General features: G+C 34.7%; 1 protein-coding gene across 8 annotated transcripts in view; it reads right to left on the minus strand.

The window, feature by feature from the left end:
- The window catches only part of LOC125057148 (inositol 1,4,5-trisphosphate receptor), a 59,574-nt gene that overhangs the window by 20,025 nt on the left and 27,450 nt on the right, over positions 1-12,099 (minus strand). For 4 of the 8 annotated variants that reach the window (XM_047660633.1, XM_047660637.1, XM_047660635.1 and 1 more), the window contains exons 16-33: positions 11,400-11,556; positions 11,187-11,274; positions 10,854-11,032; positions 8,924-9,079; positions 8,286-8,483; positions 7,485-7,591; positions 7,350-7,376; positions 6,948-7,021; positions 6,385-6,492; positions 5,750-5,901; positions 4,658-4,705; positions 3,056-3,215; positions 2,561-2,702; positions 2,240-2,364; positions 1,693-1,827; positions 1,451-1,588; positions 1,121-1,324; positions 333-448 (exon numbers count right to left, since the gene is read on the minus strand). In XM_047660633.1, coding sequence (XP_047516589.1) covers positions 333-448; positions 1,121-1,324; positions 1,451-1,588; positions 1,693-1,827; positions 2,240-2,364; positions 2,561-2,702; positions 3,056-3,215; positions 4,658-4,705; positions 5,750-5,901; positions 6,385-6,492; positions 6,948-7,021; positions 7,350-7,376; positions 7,485-7,591; positions 8,286-8,483; positions 8,924-9,079; positions 10,854-11,032; positions 11,187-11,274; positions 11,400-11,556 — 2,314 coding nt within the window. The remainder of the gene's footprint in view (positions 1-332; positions 449-1,120; positions 1,325-1,450; positions 1,589-1,692; positions 1,828-2,239; positions 2,365-2,560; positions 2,703-3,055; positions 3,216-4,657; positions 4,706-5,749; positions 5,902-6,384; positions 6,493-6,947; positions 7,022-7,349; positions 7,377-7,484; positions 7,592-8,285; positions 8,484-8,923; positions 9,080-10,853; positions 11,033-11,186; positions 11,275-11,399; positions 11,557-12,099) is intronic. The other 4 variants (XM_047660639.1, XM_047660640.1, XM_047660636.1 and 1 more) reach the window with 3 other exon arrangements.

The following is a 12,099-nucleotide window of genomic DNA, read 5'->3' on the forward strand; positions in this document are numbered from 1 at the left end:
TTTAAAAAGCTACTTAGTGTATTACTTTTAGAAAGAATGTACTATTCAATAAATGATTATTTGCGTGAAACACCGTAATTAATATAAAATTAATGATGTAATGTATATAGTATAATAAACTAGATAATATAAGAATTGACTTTGACTAATAATGTAAAATTCCTTAAGACAAATTTGCGCGCCATCGTGTGTAGCAGAATATGCGAACGATTTACGATTGCATCACCTTAACATTTTGTACCATATTCTTGCATAAATAAATTATTAATATTTAAATTTTAATATGAGAATGGCGATGTCAATGTAGTTTAAATGAAAAATTATGAACTTACGTAAGAACCTCCGGCATTTCCCCAGTTTGTTTGTACTCGCGCATCATCTGTATGAAGTGATTGAATGATACTTTGTCGTTGTAGAACACCAGAACGTCTTCACCTGCGTTCACCATCTAGGGCCAAAAGTTTACATTGATATAATTTCTACCAGGTTGAAGTATGCAAAATTGTGTTATTTGCTAAGAATACATATTATTTATAGATATTTTGACTGAATTATTTCGATTGACGAGATAACTTTAAAAGGTTTAAGGTTAAGCTGTGTGATCTTTATCAACAGAATTAAATAAATTATGCATAATAAATATTAATTTCACGGACAGGATTTTTTTAAGCTATTGCATAGCTTTTATCGCGGGCTTTGAACGCGACGACCAAATCAAGAAATTCCGTAACGAAAATAACCTAACACACGATGACGTAATAATATAGGTGCCGCCAATACGCGTTACAGCGGGACAGAACGCATACTGAGTATTCATCTCTATTGTCTATTCTATCTCTCTGACGAGATCGGTGTCGTAGCGTAAGCGCTGAGTCTGGTAGAATGGTAGATTGAATTAATACCTTGATTGAATTAAAGAAAAAAAAATCCTGCATAAATAAAAAATTAATAAATAATTATAATTGCATAAGTTGATAAAAAATGCTATGCAATAGCTTTACCGCGGTAGTCCTCGAGTGCCACACGTTTTTTTTGGTTACTAAGTTTTGCAGCTAAATAACTAAAGATTTCAAAAATGTATTTTTGCTTATGATGACAATGATTTAAATTAAGATCGTACCTCTTGCATAACTAGATCCTGACTGCGCCGTATATGTTGACCCCCGGCACGTACTATTGTCCGTAGAAATCTTAAGTACGCTGGTCTTTTTCCATGGGTCTCGATACAGTGGACGAAGTGAGCTGCTACTTTTTCATTACCCTCCCGATCACATAGATTCGCGTTTTCTTCAAATATCGCGCACACTGTTTGTGCTTCACGTATCTGTAGTATTAATTTATATTATTTATGTTAGTTATACTTTCTATTTAAACACAGACTCGATGCGTAAGAGAGAGAGAGAAAGAGAGAGAGAGAGAGAGAGACCGAGATCTTTAATTAGACACTTACACTAGCATTAAGAAATAAATCCAGATGTTTGTGCAGTATTGCTTGGTTCTGCTGGTTACCGTGACAGAAGTGCTGGAGGAACTCATGAGCCAGATCCAGCAGTTCATTCATGGCCGCATCGTCTTCGTCATGAGGCACCTAGAATATGGTAGTGGATTATACTAACTGCCCAATCTATCTTAATCCGAACCGATCTTTATAAAAGTTAATTGGGCGTTGCTTCAAATTTTTCAAAATGGTACCTGCAGCAAGTCAAGGACGATATTATGAACGCCAATGTTCCTGAGGAGCCTCTGCTCGTGTCTCCTTGGTCTGCCGGAACCGGAACTATCACCATTATTCCCGCTAGTGCAGTACTTTATCATTCGTTCTAGAATCTAAGAAAATATTTATTAAATTTGCATATAGCTTGAAAACAAGACCTAACCGAATTACTAATAGGAGTGTATAGTATTGTCTTTTATTAACATAGCTTTTACACATTTAAAGAAAATGTATGTATAATGTAAAATAATTATAAGTTTATATATATATTTAAACTTATAATTATTTTTATTTCTTTTTTTATTATTTTATATACATAGCTTCAATCCGTTACAAAAGTGTTTTCTTTAAATAATAGTGTATACAGTAAGACGTTTCTATTAAGAAGATTTAAGGTAAGGTTGATAGTCGGATTTTTAAAATAGTTTCGTGTATACACAATTTTTTACTGCTTTGGAATAAAAATCTGAAATTTGGATGCATAAAGACAAAATAACTCTATTTATACAATAAAAAATAAAATACCTGTTTAATTTTTTTATATTCGTTCATGGTATCGTATTTCGCAGTTTTGGACGTGTCGAGTACGTTGTCCAACGACGCGTTACGTTCTAACACTGCACCGCCCGGACCCACCGTACCTTTGATTTCTGTCATTTCTTAAGTATTATATACATAGTATATATACAAATATACATATACATAGTATATATTAATTTCACAAAAGTTATGTTATATATAACATTATTTTTGTGAAATTAATAGAATTTTAGTTTTAACTGTTAACCTATAACTAAGAAAAAAAGAATGGAATCCTAATAAAAAGAAAGAAACCTTTAAACTAACCTGTATGGTCGTCTAATGTTCCAGCTCGGCCTTTATTGAAGACCCAGAGTTCTGATTTCTCCACACTCTGTCGTAGAACGTCTAGGTCTGCCTTTATCTGCTTGTAAGACTCCACATCTGCGTCCGACACTAGTAGTTGTACCTAGAATAATAGTTTTAAGTATTCTTAAATTGCTTTTAGTATTGGATAATATTTGATGTGTGAATGTGAATTCTTCTGACCTAGGAATAAAAAATCTTTTATATAAAATTCTCGTGTAACAATGTTAGTTACCATACTCCTCTGAAACGGCTTGACCGATTTTTATCAAATTTTATATGCATATTCAAAAAGTTTCCTAGAAATAATATACATGGCAAAACAACGTTTGCCGGGTCAGCTAGTATTTGTATACAATGAGACTTACAACTCTGTTATTGCTTGATTTTTCCTAAGCATGGTTTTCTCTCTAAGTATGATTATAAAACACCAATAAATAAACTAAGAAGTCTAACCTGCTTAAACGCAGCCAACACCTCCTGCCGCTGACTGAAATGTCTGAAGAGCAGCGCAAGAGCGCCAGAGACGAGCGCAGTCGAAGCGCCTTGCGAACAGAGCTGGAGTAACACGCGAAGGACTTTGCCTCCGCCACGCCCGTCCAGATCCAGGCCGTTCCTATGTTATAGGCATTCAGTCATATGTGATGGCTAAGTTTATGGTATACTATGTAGGACATTTAGGCACGTTGAAGCGTTTTTGAAACAAAATGAGATAGGGTACCTCTAAAATGTTATAGTGAATCTATCCTATGTACAATAGATAAGATAGTGGATCTAATCGAAAGCGGGCATAGTAAATGTAATATTATATTAGACTCATTTCTTCCTTAGAAGAAAGTTTAAGAGATTTTTAATTATTTTAAGAATGATAGGAGTGTGCTCTTTTACCAGTTCAGATACACTATTCACTTTTTTTATTAAAATACCTATAACACGATCGATGACGATAAATTTAATTAGATTTTAGCAATAGCTTACCTGTTGAAATAAATAAAAACACCGCAAATAACACTCGTAATTTTATAGCCAACAAAAAATATTCAAATGAAGAAAATATTAGTCGCCAAACATGCAAATATTAATAAAAGCATCGTTAGTTATTCTTTCAAATAAGATCATTAGATAAGGTTTTTCTCGTCATTGAATCCCAATACCTGCAAAATGAACAGTGTAAACCTTTTTAAGTTTTTACATCTACGTTATATCACACGTTTTACACTCAAAGTGATTTCAAGTAGAGTTTTCCGGCATTTGGTGTAACTGATAATAATGTATTGGTTAAATTAGCATGCTTAGAAATACAAACGAACTTACAACACACACTACAGCAGGATGCATAAACAATCATCAAACATTATTTATACACATTTGTGTCAACCCACACAAACACACAACCCACAACACACTCTTTAGTTTGTTTGAGATTTAGTTAGTTAGGGACTAATTAGTATTGTTTAAAATAAAAATATATTATTGGAATGCTGTATATCTATATAAATAAAAATGATGTTTAAGAAGGTGTTTATGGAGATAAAAATTTAATTTTTATTTAGTACTCAGGTGTTTCTATGGGGTAGCATAGAAAAATGTTCCATATGTTGGTATGTACTAAAAACGTTGGCTAAGTAAAAATATAATGGCTAAGTAATATTAAGGCAAAACGGAGATTGAGAAGGCTATTAACATTAATTGTTATCAAAATTATTCTCATACCAAAATATTTAGTGTGAGTAGTCATTCGTCTTTCTAACCTTCATTAATCAACTGTTTACGGATCGTTTCAACTTCTAGTTCAGTATGCCATAAGTATTTAGGAATATTAGCTATATTTAGACAATTGATTTTTTTTTTGGGGTCCTCTTTAAAACGGCATTTAAAAGACATAGCTAGTCAAGATTCAGATCTCTCGGCTATAAAACTGATACGATATATTACTGTACACTGGCGATTAATAGCTCATTACCGTTATTACCAGCATTCCTTAATATATTTTTATTCAAACAATGAATGGTTACTAGCCCATGCTACGTATCATGCGGTATAGATTATCTTACTAACAAATCTACATTTTTTGGAAGACAGTTGTCAGGCACAGTCTGTATTGTTCTGTAAAATATTAATTAAAATTAGCTCCTAATTTCTAGAGAAAGTTAAAATTATATAAATAAAAAAAAAATTCTATGGCCGTTCTAATTTGCTAAAATTAACAAATTAGTAAATCAATTTACAACTACTAAGTAGTCTAAGTCTATAATTTAATACAGAAATAAAACTATTTATTAATGTGCAAATACTCAAAGAGTTTGTTGATGTACGTAGAATATTGTTATCTCTTACTATTAATATTTCAATAAAAGGGATAACCATATTTTAAAACTTTTAAATCTATCTAAAGAATGTAATTTCAAAGCAATATTTAAAATGAATATCAGATATAATGAAAAAGAATTGTAGATATATAAGGCTTATTTAATTTAATATAGACCCACCACCAGTATTATGTTAGGCATGCTTTAGTCACTTTGATTACCCATTTGTTACATTTCCAAGTGTTAAAATTTTATATTATATATTGTTACTCCATAAATTACGTGAAGTGTTTTTTTTAATTTTCTGTGACTCCCTACCCCCCTTGTGAGATGTCGTGAGATTTTATTCAACCCCCTCCCTCAACCCCCAATCTCACGTGAGATTTTTCAAAATGTGGGTTTGTTACGTAAACGCGTTGGATTGTTATTATAAAAAGAAAAAAAAATTGCTTCGTGCTTTTATTTACGACTAAAACAAAATAAGTGCTAAATGCTGAGCGTTTAGATATGGAGTTAGCGGAAAGTTGCAGAGATGGCCTTTAGGGTCAACCGTTTTCCTAATTTTTTTTTTCAATCTGAAAAAAAATTGCGTGAGATTTGACTCGACCCCCTCCCCCCCTTAAACACCTCACGTAATTTATGGACGCCCCCTTATGCTAATTATATGAATTTTTGTATCCCACCCCTATTCTAAGAATACTTTATAACTAAACCAATAAAGACAACAAGTGAACTGTAACATACGCAGCCGCAAAGTATACGTAAAATACGTTTTGCGTACGCTAAGTCTATATTCTTTGTCCCATTCTCTTGTCCCTTCAACTTATATGTTCATACTGACTGGCAACTAAAGATGCCCTCGGCTTGCAGACCAATTGCCTCAACATCAGCCCGGGCGATGCTGTCTGCCTTATCACCGGCCTGCTCGAACTCCTTCTTGAAGATGGACAGCAGACAGCTGATGCGGTAGTCCAACCGAACGTCCAGGATGAACTAATGTTAAAATATTACAGTTTTAGTAATTGTTCTAGAAAGTTTTTGTTTCTATGGACAACGAAGTTTTCTGCGAAGCAAATAATAAAAAATAATTTCTTTGTCTTTTATAGGTTGTATAGTAGCCACAGCCTTTTTTCGAGATGACATAAAAAAACGAGTGGAGCATGACGTACAGACCCGAGTCAACGCAAGTTCGGCTCTGTACATCGAGAGCAAACAACGTATACGGCGAGAGAACGTTGAGGTATTTGCTACCGCGGCTAATAAATGGTCTACCCAATCAGATATTAGATTGCCTAACGCCAACCAACATAAACAGTAAATTAAAAAACTACTTTTATATGCATTTGTCGCGCTCCTAAACACGACTGCTATGGTAAGATTAATACAAACCACAGCGGTTTTCTAATGTAACATATTGTGATTAAATTATATTATTTTGTAAAATAAATTTTAAAAAAAGTTACAAAATAATTTTACCTGTAGAATCTCAATGATCTTGAGTTTGGTGTCCATAACGAGTGGATGTTTTCGCGCCAGCGCGAGGGCAGAAGGGCTGCGTTGCGCGTTCCCGCCGCTCACCACTTGCTGAAATAATGTGCAATCTCATCATAGTATTTTTTTAATTTAAAATTAACTTTGCAGTAACACATTTTTGAAGGTAGAACTTTAACATTAATGAAAGTAGCATTTAATGTTTGTGAACATAGTAAACGAAGTATAACATACGAGTATATGAAATCGATTGTCACAAATTGATATTAGTCCAGTTAAAATGATAAAGTAAAGTAAAAAATTCAGTTATTTTGTTATTTATTGTAATTCAATTGTCATGTCTCTAAAAGTAAAGTAAAGTAAAAAATCATTTAATCATGTAGGTAACATAATGAACACTTATGACGTGTCAGTAAAGAAATACATATTAATGCTTCTAATTTTACATTTACTGCTAGTTCTCAAATCAAGGGCGTAGAACGGAAGAGAAGAACTGACAATAAACTCTCCGCCACTCTTTTTAATCGCATGTAAAATAGTGTACTCACATTAGCAGCTCCTAGCGTGATGGAAGTCATTACAGCCCCCATGTCTCCTATTGTCCGTAACACGCCACCTTCAGCTGAAACACATTAAACAACATAAAAGTAAGTAAAACACGTTTTTTTTTTGACAATTCACACAAATTGACCTAGTCCCATGCTAAGCTGGTGAAGCTTGTGTTATGGGTAAGAGGCAACGGATATACATACATATTATAGGTAGATAGACATATAAATACATATTTAAACACCCAAGACCTAAGCACAACACCAAAGGCTCATCACATCGATGTTTGTCTCAGCCGGGGATCGAACCCGGGACCCATGGATTCGCAGTCAGGGGTACTAATCACTAGACCAATGAGCCGTCATTTTACTTAATAAAACTGATGACGTAATAACACTTACTTTTCTTTTTTATCTCAACATCCTGGGCTGCTTGTAAATAGTATTTTATATATAGTTACAGAGAATTACTTAGTTGAATTTTATTAATAGGTAGACTAATAGCTAAACTATACTACTATGCGAAGTAATACTTACATTCAACGTCTCCAGTTAGTGCACGTGTATCGTCTAGCAAATCAATGGTGGTCACACTGTCCAATATACTTAGGAGAGTTTTGGTGAGACGTAATAGATCGCTGAAGCTGTAATATTTTTTTTTTAAATAATCTAGTGCTGATACTTCATATTCTATATACATGTAGTTCACTTATATAGATAACACATCAATTAAGGGATTTCTTACAAAATTAGGTTTATTATTTACTTATTTATTATTAAAGCTTTATTATTTATTTTTCCATACAACAATAGGTTTTTTTAAGTTAACAAAACAAATTAGGTAAACTTAACAAAACTATTTTTAACATATTTAAAAAAGTTAATAAATCAGTGACGCTACAACCTCTTTAGGTCTTGGCCTCAGATTTCTGAATCTGTTTCATGATAATTTTTAAATCTCATAGGCAAGTAGGTGATCAGCCTCCAGTGCCTGACACACGCCGACGACTTTTTGAGTCTAAGACATGTCGGTTTCCTCACGATGTTTCTCTTCACCGTTCGAGCAAATATTAAATGCGCACATAGAAAGAAAGTCCATTGGTGCACAGCCTGAGATCGAACCTACGACCACAGGTATGAGAGTGTCACGCTGAAGCCATAAGGCCAACACTGCTCTCATTTAACATATTTAGGTCAATATAAAATCCGTGAAAAGAGGTTATGACACAGAAAAACAACCATCGAAAAATGTCCCTTAAAATCAAGCGCGTTTAAACTGGCTGTCTATTAATAAATTTTCATGATTCTTGGCATTGATTGCTATTTACTATCACTTACCTATAAAACCCAAAGTATATAAGTTCCCTGGCCAATTTCACTACTTCAAATGTCAATTTATTCTGGTCGTGGTCTCCAAAATACCACGTCATCTTGACAACATTGCAGAGGTAGCTCTCCACAAACTCAATTGTTGAAGAGAATTGCTTCTTTACTATATCACGTGTAGAGTGCGGTCCGCCGCGGACACATTGGTAGCTGCAAAAGTTGTACGATATTTTGTATCGGTTGTATTGTATGGTATGTATATATGTATATATCGCACATTTCTTCAAAAGTACTGTATCATATCAACAATTAAAAATATTTATTATTGTAAGAAAAATATAATAAATTATAATAAATGCTTTTTAATAATTCTTTGTCATTTGCCCTTACCATTACAATCAATCATATGTCTATACAAACGCATCGTCCTTATAATAAATGATATGATTCTATATAATCAAATTTATATTAATCCAATTCGACTTAGAGAAGAGCCGCAAGAGCGTACCAATTCTTAAAAGGCCGGCAACGCACTTGCGAGCCTTCTGACAATGTGTCCATGAGCGAGGGTATCACTTAATATCAGGTGAACCTCCTGTCCGTTTGCCTCATATTACATTAGAAAAACTTATGAAATAATAAATACTCACTCGTGTATATGTATGGTATCAGCCACCTCCGTCCATAGTCTAGCGTATTTCACCGGCGTGACGGGTTCTTGTGGGTCTCTATCGACGTGAAGGTGAAGCATCAGCCGACAAAATGATGCTCGCACTTCATGTGGAAGAGACTCGTTTGACATGCATCTGTTCATATGTTTGTTATTTAATAAATAAAATTAATATAATCAGTCTAAACGGCGACGGGTGTAACGCTCCAAAGCTTCAAAGGAACCTTAGAACAATTTGTTGTGAATAATTTTATTTGGAGAGTTATTATTTTCATAAACATCGTCAGTCCCTAACCCTACAAATACGTAGTTGGTCCCAAAGTTCTGTCAATGTCACATTATTTTTAAATTTCGAACATAATTTTATAAAAAAAATATTGCATTATATTTTTGAATGTTTGACTATTGTTTTAAAACAAAAAACAATTACTTTCCGTAATTGTTCACGATGGAGTGGACATTGAAAGAACACCGAATAGCTGTTATTGCGTTGCACCGCTGTGGGCACTCTCCGAGTACCATTTTCAAGTTGCTCAAAAGTTTGAATATAACGCTTAGGTTTATGTACCGTACTATTGATAGGTACAATGAAGTCTCCAGTGTTGAGGACAAGAAAATAACTGGCCAGCCACGCTCCACAAGAACACCAGCAGTAATCAAAGCTATCAAGGCGCGGATAGTAAGAAATCCTGCCCGAAAACAGAAATTGATGGCTTGGCAGATGGGTGTCAATAGGAAAATAGTAAAAAAGCTTTTAAATGAAGATCTTGGTCTACGAGCATACAAAAAAAAGAGTGGGCACTTACTTGATGCTCGTCTAAAAGCAATAAGGCTTAAGAGACTGCAGGTGTTGTTAAAGCGGTACGCGAAAAACCGACACCGACACATCTTCTTTACGTACGAAAAAAAAATTCGATATTGAAGAAAAATACAATAAATAGAATGATATTGTGTACGACAGGAGTTCTGAAGAAGCTAAAAATAAAGTTACAAGGGTGCAACATGGACATCATCCATCATCAGGAATGGTCTGATTGGAAGTGTCATATTACGGGCCAACTGAGGTTCATTTTTGCGAAAAGGGGGTCAAAACCAGTGAAAAAGTATACCAAGAGACGGTTTTGGATCAGTTTGTCAAAGACCTGCCCAGCACGCTATTTGTGGGACATCACTTCGTGTTCCAGCAGGACTCTGCGCCTTCACACACAGCCAAGACCACTCAAGCCTGGTTTAAGCGTCAAAACATCGACTCAATTAGACATGAGGTTTGGCGTTCCTCCAGTCAGGACCTTAATCCTTTGGACTATAAAATTTGGCAGGTCTTAGAGGGGAAGGTCTGTGCTATAACACATAAAAAAATGGAGACTCTGAAGTCATTTTTAAATAAATCAGTCACTGAAATCGACATGAATATGGTGCGTGCTGCGATAGACGACTGGCCGTGGCGCTTAAGGGCCTGTTTTAAAAATAAGGGAGGTCATTTTGAATAATTTCATGTTATTTCTATTCCTTAATTAATGTACTATACATTGATATTTCACTCATTAAAAAGTGATAAGTACTTTTGTTTTTATCATTGTTTTCATGTATGACAGAACTTTGGGACCGACTACGTACGTATACACGTATGTATTAGGCTGTATCAAGTGCTATACGGATGGTACGTATGGTCATCTGTTGTCCGGAACTACAATAGTTAGTTTAGTAGAGCAGGGCCCGCTGGGCATCCGTCCGGTCGAGGACCCTGCGACGAGCGCGTCCGTGCTCCGTACGTCCGAATCCGGGAATCTAAACGCGCGTTTAGTGCATTTAGACAAACAACCTGTTCGCCCGCAAACAAATAATGATGATCCGTAGTGCACTAAATGCAGCCATACATACGTATGAAGATAACATAAAGAAGAACTTACTTAAGAATTAGATCGATATGAAGTTGTTGAGAAAGACTGTTTAAAGCCAAGTATTGTCTATTAAGGCACATATTTGAGAATAAGTCAAGTTGGTGTCTGTAGTAATCCAAGATGGCTGCCGCTTCACAACGAGGATCCGCCTTTGCTTCAGCCGCTAACTGTGATAGAAGGCGTTTGCACTGCGAAAATAATAGTAATATTATCACATCCTTCTTTTACAATGGTACGTTTACGTCAGACCATTGCAAAAAGCTAAATTAAAAGAAAAAAAAGTTCACACGTCTAAAACGAGAGACGAAATTTAGAGTCGAAATTATAGAAGGTCTTCATTACCTGTTTATTATTCCATAGCAATATAACATCTACGGAATAATTCTGACCATCGTCCGGAGACTTGCTCTCATATTTTGTGGTCACTAATCTGTAAAAAAAAAGAGAAATTATTATGAATAATAAAAGATAATTATGCCGGAAAATAAATACTACATCTATGGAAGTAGCAATCGGTCATTGAAGTACCAGAAAGAGGAAAATCTGTCCACAAACCTGGTTTCAATAAGTATGTCAGCGTTATTTGCACAAAGGACGCTTTTGCAGATCAACTCTTGCGTTACGGCAATGGCCTTCCGGTTGGAGATACAGAGGTCACTCAGGTAGTCCAAGAACCGAGATTGCCAGGTCTTCATGTTCTTGCGGACCAGACCTGTAATAAATGTTAAATAGTGGTGGATTTTACAAACATCTTGGATCACCCATTAGAATTTCAATGTTCGTCGTTGAAGATTTTGTATCTATATTTGGAAAAAATATAATAAACCTACTTTAAAAAATCATTAACAAAAAAAAACAATATTATAACGGTAAAAACATATTGGTTGTTTGTAAAGTAGGTTTACGATCGAGATGTTTACGTGATAACGTGTTATTGGTGATATAAGTTTTTGGGAAGTAAGGAATTAATGAAGATAACAATTTTTTCAAATTTTAAATTACATCTATCGTTTTATTCACACTTTTAATGATAAATTTCGGGTGTAAAATGACAAGTTTACTTATTCGACTGTGATATACATTTTTCTTCATACATTCACGGAATGACTGGCAGCGCTCGAGATGAGACGGGAGATCGGTCCGTCTCTCTCTCGTTATACCTGCGATCGCGCTCGTGAGGTTTTGGTGTGACACAAGTTTCTGAACATGTCACCCGACTAAAACGATTTTAAAGACGTTATCACGTCAAAAAAAT

The sequence above is a fragment of the Pieris napi genome, chromosome 16 (genome assembly GCF_905475465.1).
Source record: "Pieris napi chromosome 16, ilPieNapi1.2, whole genome shotgun sequence".
In the NCBI taxonomy this organism is placed as follows: Eukaryota; Metazoa; Arthropoda; class Insecta; order Lepidoptera; family Pieridae; genus Pieris; species Pieris napi.